At 36.5% G+C, this 22,175-nt stretch overlaps 4 protein-coding genes across 4 annotated transcripts in view; 2 read left to right on the top strand and 2 right to left on the bottom strand.

The window, feature by feature from the left end:
- Positions 1-1,136: 1,136 nt before the first annotated feature.
- Positions 1,137-2,378, bottom strand: LOC107060640 (E3 ubiquitin-protein ligase RING1-like). The gene has a single exon (XM_015308744.1). The coding sequence runs from the start codon at positions 2,376-2,378 to the stop codon at positions 1,137-1,139; it is 1,242 nt and encodes a 413-aa protein (XP_015164230.1).
- Positions 2,379-4,390: 2,012 nt separating this feature from the next.
- Positions 4,391-15,169, bottom strand: LOC102596887 (uncharacterized). The gene is made up of 10 exons (XM_006347312.2): positions 14,810-15,169; positions 12,929-14,696; positions 12,483-12,831; positions 11,609-11,693; positions 11,428-11,484; positions 10,963-11,022; positions 10,655-10,876; positions 6,864-7,123; positions 5,576-6,746; positions 4,391-5,148 (listed from the first exon to the last, which is right to left on the bottom strand). Exons 2-10 carry the CDS (start codon positions 14,565-14,567, stop codon positions 4,681-4,683), a joined length of 4,311 nt encoding a protein of 1,436 aa, XP_006347374.1. The 5' UTR covers positions 14,568-14,696; positions 14,810-15,169; the 3' UTR covers positions 4,391-4,680.
- A 1,310-nt stretch (positions 15,170-16,479) lies between these two features.
- Positions 16,480-20,656, top strand: LOC102596544 (small nuclear ribonucleoprotein E-like). Its single transcript, XM_006347311.2, has 6 exons — positions 16,480-16,636; positions 16,734-16,760; positions 16,884-16,946; positions 19,907-19,985; positions 20,102-20,147; positions 20,290-20,656. Exons 1-6 carry the CDS (start codon positions 16,595-16,597, stop codon positions 20,297-20,299), a joined length of 267 nt encoding a protein of 88 aa, XP_006347373.1. The 5' UTR covers positions 16,480-16,594; the 3' UTR covers positions 20,300-20,656.
- A 773-nt stretch (positions 20,657-21,429) lies between these two features.
- Positions 21,430-22,175, top strand: part of LOC102596213 (kinase-interacting family protein-like) — a 4,017-nt gene continuing 3,271 nt past the window's right edge. The window contains exon 1 of the mRNA XM_006347310.2: positions 21,430-21,531. The gene's annotated coding sequence lies outside the window, so the exon portion shown is untranslated. The remainder of the gene's footprint in view (positions 21,532-22,175) is intronic.

Below are 22,175 nucleotides of genomic sequence, written 5' to 3'. Positions count from 1 at the left end.
AGTTATAAGACGGTGGATGGATTGCTTTTACGACAAGAAACCAGTGCATAAAGTTTCCTTTCATAGAGGATTCCTACCTGGAAAGAAATATCAAGGCAAAGCCGCAAACGAAATCCTAAAAGGGAAAGGAATCCTTAGAAGGACCAACTCTGAATCAAAGAAACAATGAGCTTTGTAATCAGTAAAGGAACAGATAGTATGTACCTGTTCTTTAGGCAAATCGGGGGGTCAGTATTCTACAGTTTCAATGATCGTTTTCTCACTAAGTTCAAATTTTGTATTCCTATTACTAACATATTTGTCGCTAAGTTTCTTTAACAATTAATATATCAGCTTGACAAACAGGGGAATATCTATGTAGGCTCGAGGGGGTGCCACAGCACCTGGACATTTTAGTTGAAATTTTGTGTATATATATTTATAAGGAAATGTTTAAATATTAACCATGGCACCCAAAGAAACAATGAGCTTTGTGGTGCCAGTGGTTAAAATTCAAGTTTAACACCTTAGGTACGCAAGTTCGAGCCCTACAGGGTGTATTTTCTTGGAACTTTTTTTATCATGATGACATCCTGTAGCGAAAACCATTGCTCCTATGCAATAGCTCACAAACCACACCATGCAATAGCTTGCAAACCACACAACATCACAAACGCAAACCACACAACATCACAAACGCAAACCACACAAAATCACAAACTACACTGAAAAGGTAACCCGCACTAGGCAAGCCCGTGCGACCAGCTCGACCCAAAAGGCAAACCTCTTACTTTCGCTGGCAACCACACAAAAGAGGTAACCTGCACTAGGCAAGCCTGTGCGACTCGACCCAGAAGGCAAACCCCTTACTTTTGTTGGCAAGGGGTTTCGAACTTGAGACCTCCAACATGGAAGTCCCAAGTCCAAACCATTGGGCCACCCCCAAAGGGTGAGTTCTAGATGCTCCTCTCTTCACCTTATAAAAAGCAAATAATTGGAAACTCAAACAAGGCGCAAAACTATCCTCAAAATTCCCTGCAATCTCAACTCTCAAGTATACATGACTTTTAATTCTCTGACAGGATTATACCAAACACCTAATTAAACATCTACAAATATAGCAGATTTGGAAAAAATTCAGAACTATGGTACATACTTTAATCAAGATCCTCTTGGTTTGCTTGTCCTTGTCCTCGCGGACATGGATTCGGCTCCCCATGAGTATCACCGCTACCACTACTGTTACCATCATTATTCACTCCATCATTGCTTCCCCCACCTCCAGTACTGTTGCTCGTCTCAGCATGCGATTGCAGCCCCCTTAACAGCCCTGGTAATGAAATCCTAACCCTTCTCTCCACTGTTCTAGGATTACCCTGATTTCCTCCACCTTCTGCACCCAGAGAAAACAAACCAGCATAGCTCTCCACTGTTCTACGATTCCCCTGATTTCCTCCACCTTCTGAACCCAGAGAAAACAGACCAGCATTGCTCTCCACTGTTCTAGCATTCCCCTGATTTTCTCCACCTTCTGAACCCAGAGAAAACAAACCACCATTGCTATCCACTGTTCTAGCATTCCCCTGATTTCCTCCACCTTCTGAACCCAGAGAAAACAAACCACCATTGTTGTCATTGTTACTTCTCATATTCTCATAATCAGAATCATCAGTTGGCAACTCAAACCGACATACAGGGCACGAATTACGCATTTCTAACCAAGGTAATAAACAGCCGTCATGGTACATATGCTTGCAAGGCATTTGCTTCACCAATTCATCCAGCTTAAAACCATCTTTACAAACAGCACATTGGGATAAATCCGAATTCAACAGCTCATCACTCACCTTAACATCAGGAAGGCCCGAAACAGCCGATTTTGCAGCAGGTGGTGTACCAAACATGTTCAAGTCACTCTCAGCAAGTTGATGGATCAGCTGCTCGAGATCCGGCCCCACAAAATAGTCACCAAAGTTCTCCGGTAACCCATTCTCACTTCCACCACCGCGGATAAGATTGTTTTCAACCAGCAATTGAATAGTAGCATCACCATCCCTTAAATAGCTATTGATGAACGTAACAGGGTCTAGTTCAACAGGTGATTGGCCGAAAAGGGCGCCACCATCGAAGAGTGCAGGAAGTTCATCGCCGCCTCCGTTACCGGAATCGGTGGGGAAGGTGAACGATGAGTCGTCTCCGAAGGGATTTTCGCCGGTAACAGGATCTGGAGGAGGGACGGTTTGGGATTCTTCTAAAAATGTACCATTGCAATTAGGGCATGAGAGTTCAGAATTTGGCAATGGTGTTAAGCTGACAGTGCTCTCACATCCGTAGCAGTAGTAATTCTGAGGTGAATTTTCGGCCATTTCTCCGCTGCCAGAGTTTCCGGCCGACGACATTGGATATATAGAAGAGAATTATGAGTTCTATGTGTAGTTTTTATAGAGAAAAGTATGAGAAAGACACAGAAGAATTTATCTGACACATTTTTTTAATGTCAGAATTTTATAACCTAAATCCCTGTCTGGACATTATTAATGAAATCAAAATGATTTGACTCTAATTTAGATTTTTAAGCTATATATGACAATTAAAGGTAGTCGTTTAGTATTCGGTTCGGAATTTTTAAATTTTCGGTAGAATAACATGCTAACGGATAGTTAAAAGTAGTATTGAAATACCGAACTTTTGAATAATTCGGTAATATCGTTTTTAAGTTGGAGTCTTTGTCCTTATACACTTTTTTTTCATGTGTTCTATCACTCACTCATGACGTATCTTCAGTCCTTTTTTTATGTGTTGGTGTTCTATATGACCGACAGAAAACTCGACCTGTTACATATTACGATTCTTTGAAAACTTTTTAAAAAGTTTTTAGCATAAAAAAACAAAAACAATTCTCGTATTATAAATTAAAGTTAATACCGAAGTTGCAAAATAGATTTCATGCAAATTGCACACTGAGCTTTTGGTATAGGTGTCCCGGGGCTAATAATCTACGAAGAAAGGAGGGGGAAGGACAGATCAACCAAAGATCCTACTCCTCTTAGAAAGGCGAATGAATCATTTTTCCTATTTTTCATTTTGTTTTAAGGCCCCATCGACGAAAGAACAAATTGGAAAATAGTAAATTTGATGAATATTCATTTTATACGGTCTCATCTTTATCACACTCCTTTGTCTTCCAAGTAAAAAATTGCTATTATTATTTCTACTTTTCGATGCGAGCTCACGATATAATTAAAAATCAATAAAATAAAAAGACACAACTAAAAGAAATTTATGCTAAGGAGTTAGAAATCAATGTATGCACCCCAAACACAAATGAACAATCAATGCAAATTACTATCGAAGCATATGTGCCTAATCTTTTATGACCAGATATAATGCTATGCAGTAGTAAATAGTAACAAGGAAATACTATCCATTGTACAAAGTAAATGTGTCACTTTGTACCGTTAATTAGAAGTCAAATATCATGAAAAGAGAAAAATCAAATAACAATTTCTTTTGTCAACGCTTATGATACATATATATATTTGGATTGTTTATGTTTAGGGCTTTAGTTTTTCTCTTTGAATTTGTATTATAGAGATGTTGATATATGACCTTTATTAGGTAAACAATTCGATAATCAAAAATATCAAATACCAAAGATATTAATATCTTGAGCCAAATCCCAACCCGAAGCCCTTGACAAGCTAGGAGAGTAAATGAGAATTAAGGAGTTTTCACAAATAGTGGCAGTTTGGTGCATAATTACTATACATAACCATACTTCTAATAATTACTAAATATAATAACTCTTTATAAAATAAATAACACACGATACAGTGTATTGGTGATTTGTCAAGCATGTATCTATAATACATGCATAGTGATTCAGGAGAAAATCAAGCAATAATCTTTTAAAATAACAAAATCCAGTAAAACATCCATATCTTCAGTGCAAAAATAGAAAATGTAATTTGGTTTCTCTTTTCTTCATCGATTTTCAAACTCTAATGGCAACATGAAGGTTAAAAATCAGTCCAAATCCACATTTGAAAATATAGTATCAATGATTCTAAATAAAGAATGAATCAGTCCAAATCACTGTTTCTAGCTTTCTGTTTGTCCAAGTTAACCTAACATACTTTATTAATGAATCTCACTTTAAAATTTTGTGTGTATCATTGTTTCTAAGCTTTTTGTTTGTCCAATGTATGACTAAATAAAGAATGAAATATTATATCAATTTATCACTATATTTAGAATGAAATACAGTTAGTTGTTTGTAATGTATAATTTATATTTGTATCTAAATATGGAATATATCACTGTATCTCAACCTGTGTTAAACATGCCATGTCACTGTATCATTGTGTTCTTTGGTATGTACTCCATCTGGTGTCAACTTAATTCAGTGATATTAAGCTGTTCCCATCAGAAAAGATATTTTTGATTTTGTTTTGAGGAATTTGATTCAACTTCATTTGTTGAATTCAACAATAAGTTAACAATTAATGTTATATACATACTACATTCATTTTCTTTTTTTCCAGAATAGAATATTACAGCTGCACTTGCAGAGCTTGAACCTTGCCAGAGCAGCAAGAGAACTTTCAAAAATGGGGCAAACTACCCTCCCAGCCCTAATATGTCATATGAGGCTACAAAAGTTAAATCAGCCAAGTTTTGTTTCCCATCATTAGAGTAAAATCAACCTACTTCATCTTTCTTAGTACTGTTCGGACTTTCCACATTCGTATCAGCAATCAAGCTTGTGTCTGTTTTCCTTGAAACTGTTCTACGTGCACGTTTCCTGGAATTCCTGTGTGAAGAGGCAACAGAAGATTGGTTCGCCTGTTCAGGCATGTCAGATGCAGACTTCTGTACTGTAGGGTGATCTCTGTCCCGCTTTGCTTTCTTTCTAGACCTCTTGGAACAAGTAGGATCTTGGGGTTTGCCAGCAGAACTACTGGAATGTCTAGACTTAGGCTTGACTTGGGGAGAAACCGGCCTAGGTGGATTCGAATTCAAGCACAGAGAACTGGGCTGGTCATTCGTTGCTTTGTCAAACCTAGTAGCATGGTCTTCAGTAATGCTACAGGAATTTCCTTTTGAATTACCATGTGTATTAGGTACATGTTGATCATAAGAGTCGTCCAATGCAACTTTATCCATCTCCTGGCCAAAACAAAGTTATTGAGCAAAATAAAAGTGAGCAGAAAGCTGGTACAAGTCACCGTAAGACTGCAAATTCTGAAGTTTATGCTTGTTTTCTTTTCTTTTGATGAGAAGATAGAGAATGAAGCTTATGATTGTAACTTAGTGTTGATGCAGTAGTTTCTGGGTGCACAATGTTTCCTAAAGTACTAACAACATACATAACATTATTACTTGCCAACAGATGAAAAACAAAATTATCAAGTTTGTGGAGTAATAAGAAAGATTGGCACTTTACCACCTAGTAATAGAAACACCGGGAAATTCCTGACATTTTTTAGTACAAAGAAAACATGATAGACAGAATAACTAATTTGGGAAGCAATAACTGGACTGCCTTAATGGAAGTCCTAGAATTTTTTAGCAGAGAGTTATTTTCAAGAGGTACCTCATTTTCATCATTGGTTATCTCCTCAGATTCAAATATCTCCTCTCCTTCTGAGTCCTCCATCTCCTCACACTCAAACTCTACACTTTCTCCTATTTCTTCCTCTGAGTCACTTAGCTCTTCCTGCTCCATCACAATTTCTACAAGAGACTGGTCTTCCAAATCATCAACGCCATTTCCAGTTTCTTCATCGCTGGACAAAATCCTTGCAGTGGCACCTGAATCACTATGCTGGGTGGTTCTATTTGGAGTTCCATTGTTTAGAGGATTTTGATCTCTAGAAGCACTAGTCGGTGACCTTCCCATAAAACGGTCAGCCACCCCTCTGCTTCCAATAGCTTTCTGTTTACTGGACGTGAAACTCAAGTGCATCTCCAAGTCAACCTCATTGCTTTTTCCCATAGGGCTAGAGGGTATAGAACATGCAACATTTGAACTACTATCAACAGCATTCTGAACTTGAGTGCACCATCCTCTTGATGTTTCTGAGGTACAAGAGGGTCGTGTAACAGCAGATGCAACTTCCAAGTCACAATTTGCATCATCAGTTCTTTGCAGAAGTGGATGGAAGTCAAAACCAGATGATATTGAAGTTTTATCCCCGGGATTAGAAGACTTGTCAAGAAAGTTAACAGTATGGGCTGATTGGCGTGGATGATGAAAGAGGCTAAGATTAGGTTGACAACCTGAAAAGAAATTGAACGAACTGGATGTACTAAAACTAGAGTTAGACTGATTATATGGCAAAGGGCCATCTTCAGGGGCCCGGAAGAGTAAGGGATGCATCCTTAGACCTGACTCATCCTTTTCGTCTGTAACATTCTTATTATCCTTCGACAATCTGGTTTCCTGTAGATTCTGATTACTTATATTGTTCCTCCCAGCACTACTGCTAAATGATCCATCTTTCACAAAATAATTAGTATATGGCTTTGCAGCATTTGCAGTTTTTGGGGCTGCACTGTCTCTCACACCATCACCGGTAGAAGCATCCCCACCAAAAGCCCTCGGATATGTTCCAACATGATAGCTTTTGAAAGCCGACTGAGACATTACTCGAACAGATGGTGGAAGATTAACAGGAGGCAGACCTGGCGCTAATTTAACTAACTGCCCATTGTTAAATTTACGGGCTCCGTTTCCCCGCGAAAAAGACTCAGTTTCTGACGACCTTCAAGTCAGATGATAAGCATAGTGAGTCAGCACAATGGAAATGCAGAATGTCTGCAACCTCAAAATAAACATGAACAAAGAAGCGAAAAAAAGAGTACAAAGATGCAATGAGTACCTCAGAGAAACAGGGAACTCATTAGAGATTTGGGATTGCCAATTTCTAGAACCATTGTTATTCATCTTTTCAGCAACTTGAGAACTCTCCACACCCAATAGCTGGAGTGGAGGAATTTTCTCTGCCGGGTTTGACATAGAATGATTCACTTGGATGCTGGATATGGCAGGCCTCCAATCTGCCAAAAAGGCCTCGTGAACATAAGCTTCCTCATTTCTGTCTGTACAATTTTCTTCGATAGCGCTGTCAGCAACATCATCCTGCATTTTTTTTCATGAGCAAACGCATGTTTATATATAACTGCACCCAGTGGATGCATTGGAAATTACAGAGCATTGAAGTTATAGAACATTCTCAAAAGTGTAGGGACCAATAGAATCCACTCATCAATCATTCAATTAACTCAATTTCAAAAACAAAACAATCACTCAATTAACTCTGCGGTCTGCCTCAATCACAAACTAGTGATTTTGGCATCAATCGACGGACCTTAAACGTGCTCAGAAACATGCATCAAAACTCATCAGCCACATCTTAATATAAAAACAAAGGATTTACATTTTAGTCTACTGTTAACACAGGTAACACTTTTTTTTTTTTGATAACCGAGAAATCCGTCTGTTACCCGCCCTTTGGACCCAATCATAGCCTTTTAAACTCGGTGACCCGCCCCTCTACCCTTCTCCACTTAAATACCAGGCTTCGCTTTGCATGGTGTGGGGCTTGAACCTGCGACCTAAGCCACAAATCCTCCAGCTTTTACCACTCGAGCTAGGCCTTGGGGGCCACAGGTAACACTTGGTAAAGCCTCTTTTGCTTAAATTGTCCTGAGATAGACTATTTTATTTTATAACCGAGAAATCCGTCTGTTACCCGCCCTTTGGACCCAATCATAGCCTTTTAAACTCGGTGACCCGCCCCTCTACCCTTCTCCACTTAAATACCAGGCTTCGCTTTGCATGGTGTGGGGCTTGAACCTGCGACCTAAGCCACAAATCCTCCAGCTTTTACCACTCGAGCTAGGCCTTGGGGGCCACAGGTAACACTTGGTAAAGCCTCTTTTGCTTAAATTGTCCTGAGATAGACTTGCCTCATGAACTACTATCCAGCCAAAGCACAAAACATTGGGAAAACCTCTAGTTGCACAATAATTTACCAAAAACAAGAAGAAAAAAACTCTACTACATGATGGACAACTCTTCGGCACCAACACATAAACATTTATATCTGTAGCCATGCAAGGTACAGGCATTCTCAGCTTAGCTAAAATATTCTGCAAGTACAAAAGATCACTAACAGGCCTTAAATATAATACTGATAGCCGATGGGTCCCACTTAGATGGGACAGATAGCTCAAGTGTGTTTATAAATCAATCAACAATCAGTTACACGTCAAGCACAAACTTGATGGGCTCAGCTATATGAATCCTCTACATTTATTCCAATATATTCTAACCCCTCTCATTCCAAAATTGGTCCTTTAAGCTTAACTAAGGGTTCTCTAAAACTGGCAATATCTCACAATAATATTTGGAATTAAAAAGAAGGAAACTGACGTTTAGTATCTCTTCGAAAGGGTTCTGTTGATTCTAATCAATGATTAACTTCTTTAAAAAGTAAGTTAGTAACCGTTGGTTTAGAAGAACTAAGGCTTTGTCTATTTAAATGCCTAGTCTTGTCCTTTCCAGGGTACAATTCCTCTTCTGATCTTCTCCATTCCAAAATACTATTCTTCTTTGTGAGACATGAAAAACAATCGGCCAAGTCACTGAATTGCTGCCAATTCTTCTTTGTTCCTTGTCAATTCTTCAACTAACTTCTTCTTCCTATACAATCATCCCTATATTGACATGCTAGTTACCAACCAACCTAAGAATACTCCTTCTGCTGGCAAAATCGGATCTAATTTAAGTGTAAAACTAACGACTGAGCTTGAATCACAACAAGCTGGTATCGCCAAAATAAATCCCTTGCTTCCATTGCGTCTGTTCTTAGCTAATTCACAAGAAATTATGTCTTTAGGGGACTTCCCTCCATACATGCCTACCTCGTCCATTCTTAGGAGATTCAATCATCATGTTGTACTTTGAAGTTTACATAGGACATGATCAAACCATCCTACGTGATCTTCTTTCAGTTTATCATTCGCTATGTCTGTCACTTTGCACACTAGGCCTGATGTTACTGAAAATTCACGGATAACGAATGCATGATGATTAGAAGATTAATGATCATGTAATATTAAAAAGATTGATCTACTTCTTTTAAAAGTCACAAAGCAAAACGACTTCTCTATAGATGCAATGAGTCCCTCCCATTTATTATTGTTACCCCAGACCTGTATATCATCCATTAGGTTTAGACTATCTATTTATTATATATCCATTTTTCCATCACTATTGCAATACCTTCAACTTTAGCCTTGAATTGAGAACAATGTTTTGAAACCCAACCAACAAGCAGTATGACATAGTGAGTTGGGCCATAGGAAAGTGGAGCCTACTATTAGGGGAACCGTAATTGAATCATAATAAAACAGAAGACTTTGATAAGACTTAATTTTTCTGAGAATCATAATTTGTTTTTCTTCCTCCTCCAACCACCAGCAGACCATAGTTATTATTTTTCTTTCTCCTCCTGTAAGCCACCGTCCACACTTTTGTATCCCCAGATCCTTGTTGCTTGGCTCACACCCCAAAGACATCATGTTCTCTCCTCTTTTGCCAGTTCAATGAAAGACCATAATTAATCGGTTTAAGGATAATCTCCATCCTTTGCTATAGAAATTTGATTTCTCTTGAGTAATCTCTTCTGTAAAAAGATTTTCAAGTAGGCCATAGTACAATACTACAATCTATTCAACACCTAACTATAGTCAAACAAGCATTAAATAATATCTTAGTCATAACATCTATGAGTATTTCGACATATTAGATAATTAGATCACTCCTAGTCCAATCTAATTCTTCCAGCTCTGGCTCACAGATTCAAAACAGACTAATTTCAAGATCACTAATCCAGCAGGAAACCAATAATCACATTCAATGCAAGTCTAAGATAGCTGCAGCAAACTGGCCTAATCTATAGTAACTGCAAGCAAGTCTAGTTTACTTTGATAATTGTGGCTTACTAAAGAAAAAATCTGGATGTACAAATAGTAAATTAAATCCTTTCAACAAAAATTGAGATTAGGATCAACTACAGATTATAAACAAAAATTTGATTTTATGTTGATCTAAAGATAGAAGAAGTCAGACTAGCCGCTAGCCTACACAATTAGTCACATTACATGATCAGATTTAATACTATATCAAATGAACCATATATAAACCAGTTCATGCTAGAGCAAGAAAACCCATCTAAGTATGAATTTCCGCGAACTGTCATTAACCAAGATTCAGTATAAAATTTGACCCAGTTTCTAATTTCTAAAAAGAACTAAGATTCTTAGCTGATTCCGCAATCATGACTATATTTCAGAACAAACCTAATTAAGTCTCACATGCAATAAGAGACTTTTCCCTATTTCTACCAGCTCCATGCTCCATATTTGATGGTAATTACTAGAAATTGCCTAGATGACGTTTACTGATATAGTGATATGGTAATAAGAAAAGAAGAAATATTCTACTGCATAGGTGAAAAATACAATTCTTGAAATAGTGATATTAAACTATTCACCGGACTGTAACAGAACATACTGGCGAGTCAGATACTTCTTGACAAAGTACACCTTTCCAACATCGACAGTGGATGCAAAACAGCAGCTTGAATGGAAGACGTAATCTTACCTTCTTTCTGGAAGAAATATGCCAAGTTTCCAAAGCACCAGATTTGAGTTTTTTTCTCTCTGATTCATACAACCGACGTTTTGCCTTCTTACTAGCATCAGATATATATGATTTCTGTGTTCCAATAGCAGTGCGCCACTGCCGGGGTAACAAGGAAGGATCTCTATAAGGAACAATAAACTTCCACACAGACATCCAATCAAGCTTGAACACCTTCAGGCCCTGCGTGATCATGACCATGTAAATAGTGAAGCAGCGACAATGGAAATGATGATACTGTGGAAATGTATGTTGCCATGTAAACTTACCTCTTCAATACGTGCAACCTCTTCTGCTGTCAAGGGAGAGTTTTTCATCCTCCGAACAGCCTACAAGAGTCATTACAACATTATTTACCATGATCTGAATAACATCGAGAATAATCCATCAAAAAATGCAGTCCTAGCAACATATTTTGAAAATACTGAGTAACTGCAAGAAAAGATCATGATTAATGGATGCATTGTGATTGCAAGTTATAACTTGATTTGATGAGTCGGGAAATCATTGTAGAGTTAAAGACATTCTTGGAACAGTTAAAGGAGTGGAAGAGAGATCATCAATTTCAAGCTGGCTTCAACATCTCCAGCATGTCCCAAGTCCCAACTGATAGAATGAACAGATTGGGGAAGAGCTTTTGCTGGAACTTTAGTGGCAGTTAAAATAAAGCCATAATGTTAACACTATGATTGTTTCTTAATGTTCTATGTGCAATACTGACACTAGTAATAAACCTTTATTGGATTATCAGGTGCTTTAGATGATGAGCGATTCTTCTGTCGGACAAAAATCTGCAAAAAGGGTCAAGTATTTCACCATGTTAAGCACAAGTTTAAATCTAAAACTACAATGAAATCAAGAGGATAAATAACTGACAACAGAGTTGTTGCCATCGAAAGTACACATAAGAATCACCTGATGCTTAGATTTGCAAGGAAGATACCGCTGCTGAATTGCTTTCCAATCTGTATTATACTCCATCAAACCCAATGCTAATAATCTGCACCAGATGCCAAGGTTATATTACTAAACTAATCAATAAAGGTAAAAGCAAAACATCAACATATGGGTAAAATGGGGATCGTCCATAATATTACAACTTTAAGAACCTTGTAGGGAATTGATGAAACTGCCTTAGTGAAAGACGAATAATACATTGTATTTAACAAAAGCACAATGAAAAGACTAGTGAAATCTTTATTTCAGAACAACTGCTAGGTTTTCACAAATATAGGTAATTAGCTTCACCCAGTTGTTTTCATACTTAATAGATGTAACGGAATTCTTTTCCTCTTTACGACAACACCTAATATTGTGTCATGCTGAGAAATAAGATGCAAAGATCATTTACTTGGGAGAAACTTCAGAATGCATTTTTTCCATAAGATGTGAATCCCAACATTCCAACTTTGCAACTATGAACCCTAAAAAAATCACTACTTTCTCATTATCATGCTGAGAAATAAGTTGTAAAAGAGATCATTTATTTGGGAGCATTTTCAGAATGCATTAACTTTTCGTGAGATGTGAATTCCAACAATCTAACTTTGCAAACTCCGAACCCAAACTAAAATCACTACTTTCTCTTTTCTTCCTATAGCAAGGAGTTTAGTTCACCGCCTATCACCATGGCAGAGAGTGACGAATGTGGAGGAGATGAGCAATACCAACTAGCAAAAGCAAGAAGGCACCAAAGTCGCAACAATTTTACAATCACGGCCTAGTCAGTAAAACAACTCATTTCATAAGAATACTGGTGTTGCACAAAAATAAAAGGACATAAACTCACTCATCCTCTGCATCAGTAAAAAGCAGTCGGTTTGCTACCATTGCAGGGGGTGGCTTATGGGGATACAGAGCAGGATTAAACAAAGGATAGAAGCGCTGAGCTAACTTAGCAATCTCATTTGGAACAGAAGCAACTGCCTGTTGTTTAGCTTTTTCTACTAATACAGCAGCCAGAGTCTTCTTTGATTTTCGAGAAATTGATGAAGAAGGAGGTACAACGTTTGAATACAAGGAAGCGCGACCATCAGGTTCAGCAGTAAAATGAATATTTTGCACAGGAAACAAGGGTTTCTTCTCCGAGCAGCTGTCAATCAAACCTCCTACTTGCCGACATTGGTAATCTTGCACAGCTGCCAATAAATATCACCAGTGATAAATTAAAGTAAGTATCATAAACTGAAAAGAATAAGAAAATCAAATGAAATTTAGTGTTCTAACATGATATACCATGAGAAACGTCATCCATGAAGTCTTTAACTAATTTGATTGGAGCCACATCAAGAACAGATAGTATTGGACCATTTATATAAGGTACCCAGGAGCCTAAAGGGCATCCCACCTGATTATTTGTAATAGCTTCATGCCTTCCTCTTGAAGGAGAAATTCTTTCAAAAGGCTGCACCATGTTAAGTCCAGATGAGCAGTCTCGCTGCAAATCATGTGCTGAAGACATTTTGTTGGTAATTTGGACAGGCGAAATATGCAAAGGTTCATCAGATACCGAAGGACAAACATACGGGGAGAAGAAGCAAAAACTGGGATATGGCACACTCCTACTTGCTAATACTTCATCACGTTTACGAAGCATTTGAGAAATCAATTCCCCAACATTAGAAGCAATGTGCCGTTTGGCCGGCTCAAGAACACAAACAGCAAAAACCTGAATAAGAAGTTGAACATGCTCATGTATCAAACAATGTAATTGTCCTATCTGATGGGGTGTAAATCCGTTCACAAAGCCATCATTTGCAGGCAGCATACTGGATGGAGGCATCGTGCCTTTCGCACCATGTACAGAATAAGGAGAAATGGGAAGATATGGTAACAAAGGGCGTAGTGGCCTATCTGGCAATCCTAAAATCTTATTCTTGTTCTCAAGAGAAGATCTCTGGCGCCTGGTTTGCCTAGTCTTAGGTCTTCGACCAACAGCCTCGTACTCTTCAATATCATCCTTCAGATGTTCATCAAGGTCACTCTCCAATGCCTCCTCAATTTCAAGCTCAAAATCTGCATCATTGTCTTCATCTTCATCATCAACATTTTCATTATCTTGTATATTTCCAGAATTTCCATCTCCACCATGTAAAACAGCTGCAAGAAACTTCCTGTACTCTTCTTCATCGTTGACATTCTGAAGATCATCCTCGTCATCAGTCTCCTGAAGAAATGTCTCAAGTTCATCAAGTGTAAAGCTAGCAAGTGAGTAGCGTGCTCTAGTACGCTTACATATAGCATCCTCATTATCCATATCTATGATGGATCTACCTGAATTTGCTATACTGTTACACCCTCCAACTGAAAGATCCTCAATGTGATCACCCCCTCCATTCAACACAGTCTTCTTGTTATTTGAAATTCCACTTTCAGGTTCAATATCTAGAGTGGATTCTCTCTCCTTCGGTTCAGAAGACGAAATTTTCCTCAAGTCTTCTGGACAAGCCTCAGAAGAAGCTCTATTTCGCATCACAATCTCCTCACCAAGTTCTTTGTCATCAATGAGACAATCCTGTGAAAAATCTGGCAATCTTTCTTCGCAACAAACTCTCAACGATTCATCAATGTTCTCCCCACTGTCAACGGCATCAGCTTCCAGACCTTCGATTTCTGAGCTCAAGCTTGAAGAAGCATCTAGAGAGACAGTTTCTTTTAACAAAGGATTAAAATCCATATCCTCGTCCTCATCTTCATCATACTCATTCTCGTTGTCACCCCTGTCACAATCACCATAAAGGTGTTCACTCTTTTCTTCATCAGCCTCTTGTTCTCGAGGACTTCCATTGTTGGATAGGTTGCCGCGTACCATGAAAAAATTGTCCTGATTGGACTCCTTAACTTCAGTAGATAATGCAGTTGAGCTCAAAGACATCTTCAGCACAATATTTGAAATAGTTTATACCGAGGAACACTGACAAACATTTAAATAAACAACAACTCAACTGTATCATCAAAATGACAAATATTTGCCTCTTCCTCTAAGAGGCTCCTCCACATCATCCTGTTGACATAGAAACCAACTCAAATTTTACACTTTTACATGATTTCATGGTGAACATCAAAAAAAATGTAAACTTTTTTCAATTTTTAGAAAAAACAGTCGGGAATATTTACCTGAGGTCTATATGAAATTCAATGGTTATTATGGAACTAACAATTGAACAATGGCTTCAGAAACAAAAACTTGCGGTTCGCCCAAAGCTCCAGCTGTTTGGAAGAGGTGATTAAACCACTTTAATTCCTCCAAAACTGCTTCTTCTTATGCCAATTTGCTGCTGTAACGTCGCCAATTCAGGTAAATTATTGACAAAGATGAATCAAAATACCTAATTGATCGTAGAGAGCGCTCAACAATGGCCGATCAAACACATGCCACTGCCAGATAGAAAGATTTTGCGTTTTGGATTCGGAAGGTGAAAATTGAGACCCGGAAACCCAGTTGGGTGGGTACAGTGTGACTTTACGCTTTTGCCCAATTTTATTTTTTTTTTGATGAAACGTGCTTTTTGTTTTCCTCAGTAAAAGCTTCTATTCTTTCTATAAGATATATAAATATAAATAAATACACCAAATCAAAATAATCCTTAATTAATGCTAAGAGTAAAACATAAAAAATATATATATTTTTTTTCATAAGTTAAAACTGAAAAATAAAAATAAAAAATTATTTTTCAAATAATGAACAAGTAAAAATGAATACAGAAAAGTAATGAGAGAAAAAAGAAGATATATTATATTGTATTTTAGGATAAAACAATAGAGGAATTTTCGCATAGAGCCACTAATTACACTCCATAGCAATAGTTTGCTAATTATGATTCGTAGCTACATATTATAGGAAGGAGAATGGTGAGTGAGATTGGGAGAGAGAGGAGAGAGGCGAGCGAGAGAGGGCAGAGAGGTAAATTGTATATGTATATCGGTTAGATAATTGTATATTATACATATGTATTTGTATATATGGTAAGCGAGATTGGGAGAGGGAGGAGAGAGGCTAGCAAGAGAGGCAATAATTTGTATAATTCGCATCTCGTTTGTATAATTTGCGGGTACGTTTGTATAATTTCCGTGTTTTTGTATAATTGAGTAATATAAAGTCTTAAATTATTCAAATATGATAAAACTTGAAATAACTAATTGATACAGACATAAACAAATGAACTTTAAACAATTATACAAAATATATTATACAAATTACATTATATAAATTATATTATATTAAATCTGAAAACTACACGTTTATACGAACTTTAAAAAGTTATACACAAAAAGATTGAATGTATAGATGAAACTGAAAAACCAAAGGAAATCATCGGCATATACAAATACAAACCATCATATACAAATACAAATCAAACGAATAATTGTTAGTTGCGAATTATACAAATGTGGCAAATTATACAAACGTGACTAATTATACAAACTCGAGATCAACCCACGTAATTAATGTATAATGTTAGTCGGGAGTGGTAATTATAGCAAACTATGGCTATGATGAGTAATTAAGTAGTATAAATTTGTTTAACCGCGTAATTTTCCCCAAAAATATTATAAATTTTTAACTTTTTTTAAAAGAGAAATCCATGATCAAATATCGTTTTAAATTTTGGCTTCGAAGTTTTCTTTTGTATATTTCAACATGTACAAACTAAATACGTAACACTATAATAAAATTGCACTATTTTTAAAATTTTGGCTATGCTTTAAATAGCAGTCATAAATGGTTCTACTTACGCAAATAGACCCAAAATTTAAACTAACGACAACGCAAGCCCAAACCCGAATTCATCTCCGGTAATGTAATGCGACATTTCAATTCACAAATAGCAAGGTTTGAGTCTAACTAGGGTTTTGCTTGAAGAAGAGTAACTCGTCGGAGAAACAGCAACAGCAGCAGCCATGGCTAGCACCAAAGTACAGAGGATTATGACCCAGCCCATTGTAAGTATCTTCCTTCTTTCCCATTTCTTCGTATGAGCAATTTATCTTTGAACACTTTTTGCGCTAAATTTGGGATTTTTTTGTTTTTTTTTTACAGAATCTGATCTTCAGATTTCTTCAGAGTGTAAGTTTACTATTATACGTCTTTGTTTAAGTTTAGGGTTTTTTTTTCAGTTAAACGACTACACAAAGACTTAATTTCCAATTACTGTTTGAGTTATAATTTATGTGATTTTTTTTTTTGCAGAAAGCGCGCATTCAGATATGGCTATTTGAGCAGAAGGATCAGAGGATTGAAGGACGTATTATTGTATGTTTTATTTCTTGTTCTCCAGTTCAAAGAAGAAGAAAAGATAATTATTTTTTGCTTATAATTAATTTCCTCTTATCAATGTTTGTGCGACTTACTTTCTGGTTCATTCTCTTAGTTGCTAATTAATATTCCCTTGGCGCGTGCAGTAAACTAAATTATTTCCCTGAGTAAATTCAGCATAGAATTTAGAGGCAACGCCTCTCATTTTCGTTTGGGTATGGATGGAATTGCTTTATTTATTTCTTATATAATGAGTAAAGATCCATAGAGTTTAGTATATCTGATTTTGAATGAGCTGATAGTGCAGCCCAGGATAGAATTTTTGGCTATCAGATTTATCATTAAAATGGTTTCAAGATAATAAAGGTGCATAATTTGGATGTACTAAGGATAAATTCCCAACAAAGGAATGAGGCAGTAAAAGAAAAAGAGAAACTTGACTAAATCATCTGGCTTTTGGAAAGCTAGGAGAAAAGCAGTCTAAGCTCATATACCTTTAACTATCAACTAATTATATTTTACAAGTCATGTAGCCTTTATTTATTTTTTGAATTGCAATAGAAATAGTACCAAGCATCTAGCTTCATTGTTGTCATGAAAACTTCCATTCCATGTAGCAAGCTCGTAAGGCATACTTGACATATAGCTATAGGTATAGATTTTAGATTATGGCTCACTGTTAGTTCCTATTGCCGTATTCTTATGTAAAGTCTAGTCTTAGTGAACACGTTTATTTTAGTTTGTTGTGTCAATGCTTGCATATACTTGAATTTGGGATAGACTGGACTGCTCAGAGTTGAAAGGAGGAACTCTAATTTTCTAAAGAAACGTTATAATTAAATATCCACATTGTATAGCCTTGTGTTAGAAGAGCTATGACATTTTCAATTGTAGTCATTTTAGGAAGTGTGGGCCAAAGGATTGAGGAAGTGTGTTCCGGGCTTCTGGCTTAAAACCTAGGGCTATTTTATGATCATTGATTCCTAAGTCAAATCTACATTATGGGGATTATTGAGAAATCATCTGTTTCCGCGTGATATTTACATTTGGTTTTGAGTATTTTTGGCCTTCAAATTCATTACCTATTTTTTTTTTAATTATTGCACCATGCACTTCAAAGTCTAGAATTTTTCATCCACAGCTGCAAAACATAGTGCTAGCTTTTATTGATACTTAGAATCCTCGATATCTTGCATATAATCATGTTGTGAACCTTTAGGGAGCTTTAACCCCTCAAAGTAGGACCTCTTGGTGCGAATCCGAATTAGTTGCTCCCCAAAGAGGGTACTAGACTGGAAAACCAAAAAGGGGAAAGCAGCCATAGTCTTAATTTAGTGGTATCAGAGTAGGCAGAGGTCTCAGGTTCGAGTCTCACAGTCACCCATTATTAAAAAGAATTTTCACATGCTTGTCCCATGAAAATGAACCAGGCCCACTCGTGAGGCGCGTCTTGAGTAGATATAATCTATGTTGCGCGGACTCTTCATTTTTGCGGCCGAACCCGTCTCGACGCGACACTGATGCGGGGTGCGTGTCGGATTCGGTCAATCCGATCTGGATACTTTGACCAAAGCCTAGAAAAAAAATGGGGAAGAAGAGATCAATTTCATGGCCGGCGAAAGTTGACGACGACGAAGTTGTCACAAGGTCTGGCTGCTCCATGGAAAAGAATAACGAAGAGGCAAAGCTTACAAGAATAGAGAGAGAGCAAGCAGATCTTTTTTCTTGTACAAGAACAGAGAGGAGGCGAAGGGCTCCATGGGAAAGAACAATTAATTCAAAGTTTTTTTCTTGAAAAAGAAGAGAGTTTTTTTCTTGAAAAGGAAAAAAGCAGGCTAGGGTTTCTTGGGAGAAGAAAGGGCAGCACACAGAACTTTAATGAATTGTTACTACTATCTAATTTAAGTTAGACTATATATATATATAAATGATTATTTCTTTTTTTAACAAATTAAAATAAAAAGGAATTTATAAATTTTTTTAAAATTAATTAGTAACAAGTAATTTAATTTATACTTTTAAATTTGTATATCTATAATTGATATGCTTTTAAGTATAGCATTTTACAAGATATTTAATATTATTATTATCATTATAACTATATTTTATAATATTGAATAATTTTAGCCGAATCCCTGCACCCGTATCCATACTCGGCCGAATCTTAAAATTTAAATTTTGCCGAATCCGACTCTCGGATTCGCATCTGTCTCGGATACCCGCACCCGAGTCCGAGCAAATTAGATCATAGCCATATATTCCAACGGGTATGTATTGTATAACCTTTCTACACAGCCATCCTCACTTCTTTCCAATTCCTTTTACTACTCTTTCCTTGGAACATCAAATTAACTCTAAAAGAAGCCTGCTTTAATGTGAAGATGTACCTAGAAAAGTTATTATACGAACCTCAGAGAACTTGGATGCTGATCTATTTTGCTGCTGGTGTAGTTTCGATTTCCCAAGCTGTGGTTCTTGGTTAGGTGATGTGGATTGTACTTATTGTTGTCAAGATTTCATAGGGGCTTGGGAAGCTTTAGAGTTTAGGAAGTAGCTTCATTATCGACTTGTCAGACATCATATGACTGAATAAGCTTTGGCACTAGCTTAATTTGGTCCCTTCTTATGATGTAGGTCTTCTAAAATCTGTATCTATCATTGCGTTAAATTAGTTTTTGATGAAGGTTGGTTGCACATGTTCTCTGCGAGCAGACAAAAAAATGATTTCTGATGGATGTGTCTGAATTAAATCTTTTGCATGACACACCTGCACTATGTGCTTTTTTGGATAGAGTTGTACATCAGTGCACTTTGGAGAATATAGAAGTATTATTATTGCTGCTAACTTTTTTGTGTGGCCTCTTAAGATTTTTTCTTGGCTTTTGGATTTAGGTTATATTTCAACTCACTATTAGTTGTTGAATGGGAGATAATTTGTTTTTTTTTTTTTTGTGTAGGGTTTTGATGAGTACATGAATTTGGTTCTAGATGATGCCGAGGAAGTCAATGTGAAGAAGAATAGCAGAAAGCAGTTAGGTGGGTAGTAAATAACTTTCAACCCAAAGGCCTAGCCCTTTTCTCCCTTAGAATTACAAGGAAAAATCATATTCTCTACAACTTTTGTCTCTAAAATGTCTTTGTTTCCTCGGCAGGGCGGATTCTTCTGAAAGGAGATAATATCACATTGATGATGAACACGTATGTTATTGACTCATTGCTTTACCTTTTTTCCTGATGCACCTGAAAACATAGTTAATAACAAATAGCTTATAACTGCCATTATGAAATCTCTCCCTTTGGCAGGGTAATGCTGATATTTTCATTTGTTTTCTCTATTTAGGGGGAAATGATTTCATGTTAGCTGGATCTTGTGAAGAAGTTTGATTTTTTCTGGCAAAAATCAACTATTGAAACAACAAGTCTTTGTGGACAAGGAGCAGGATGTTAGATGCAAATCATTGAGTTTGAAGTTCCATTTATGTTTTGATATATGTATATTCAGAATGGTATGCTCAAGACCTCTTTATACAGTGAAGAAGAGTTGCCTTATGACCATTTCTCTCTATGTTGGTAGTATTGTAGTTGCAATTATACTGCAGGTAAAGAAGTGTGTTAACTTGAGAAATTAAGTATTACTATGGGATTTTCATGTCTAACATGCCAAGTTATGGCACTTGTGGTGCATGACTAAATTTACATGTGATTCATTCTCAATGTTATCGTTACAAATTCATCAGTAAATCTTTTAGAGAAATTTCTTGTCTCACCAAAATCATATGCTCGTTTTTGGGACACTTCAGGGAGAAGATCTTTTGTGAAGAATGAGTCACAAGATTTCAATGTTGCAGGATAAATGTGATTATTAAAATAAATATCGACATAAAAGATTACCCCTCGAAGGGGTAAATTAGATATTGAAAAGCCAATAATTGAATTGTCAATTCGAACCTCTCCAGCTGGGTCTGGCTTACGTCCTTAGAGACATCTTAGAAGGTAGGTAGGTACCCAATTACCCACTGTCGAGAAAAATGGGTAGCTTTTTTAAAATATTCAAGTTAGCTAAAAAGAATATTGAAGTTGAAATTTTAAAGATTTTGTGAAAGTAATTGTTTTAGGACAGCAATTTTACCTGAATTTTTTTTTGGAGAAAGTTGAAATTTGTATAAATACTTGCCGTTCAAAATTAATTTTCAAATCATTATTTAACATGCAGGCTTTTAGACAATTTTCGGTTGAATCAAACATTAAATAAGAGCATTTAAAAATTTCTAAACATGAATTTAAATTGGGAAAAAAAGCTGAGAGTGTACGATTAAAAAATTTTGTTTCTCTTAATATTTGTCAAATAAATTTTCTAATATTGGTAAATACTAGGGGTAAATTCAGCATTTATTTGGGGAAACTATTTATAACCAAACAGTGTTTTATATTAGTGCCAAAAAAAACAAGTTGGCATATCTAAAGGGGCAGAGAGGTTAAAGACAACAAACTGCTGCTACTCTTATAATACTCCACTCTGTTTTGCTAAAGGCAGCTGCTGGGCACAACACTGTTCTCTCAGTGATCAACAATTTGAAGTACGGTATGCTTCCTCTGTTTTTTTCTTCAACCTTTTTTTTTAATGACATAGTGGGTAGGGGAAATGGTATCGGGAAGGGGATTACAAGGTGGGAAATTGAACTCTCGGTCATAAGGTGAAAGTTCAGGTAGTAAACCAACTAGAGCTACTAAAGATCCCGTTTTCCAACTTTAGTTTTTCAACTATATGTAAGGAGTCATCTTCACTTTGTAAATGTATACATTTCTTGAATTCTTTTTCTTCCCATTTTAACTATCTGTTGGTTGAGATTTCCTGCTGTGTTTCCAACTTTATCATTGTTGATTTGTTTCTCAAACATTACATATTCATGTAGTCTTGCTTAGTGGCAGCCATAAATGCAGATTTTTCACCAAAAATGTTCATCATCTATTATATACTATGTATTAAGAAATATTTATCTGGTATATATAAAAAAAAGTATAAGGGTCTGAAAAATATCCCAACTTTGGTCGGATTTGTTGTTGCGATACTAAACTTTCATAAGGACCTATTACCTCCCTACACTATTTAATATACCTTTAAAATACACTATTAAATAGTTCAGGGGTAAAAAATACGGTATTAAATAGTCTAGGAAGGTAATAGGTCCTCATGAAAGTTTAGTATCGCAACAGCAAATCCGACCA

Source organism: Solanum tuberosum, unplaced genomic scaffold (assembly GCF_000226075.1).
Source record: "Solanum tuberosum cultivar DM 1-3 516 R44 unplaced genomic scaffold, SolTub_3.0 scf00087, whole genome shotgun sequence".
In the NCBI taxonomy this organism is placed as follows: Eukaryota; Viridiplantae; Streptophyta; class Magnoliopsida; order Solanales; family Solanaceae; genus Solanum; species Solanum tuberosum.
This window is presented reverse-complemented; position numbering and strand designations above follow the sequence as displayed.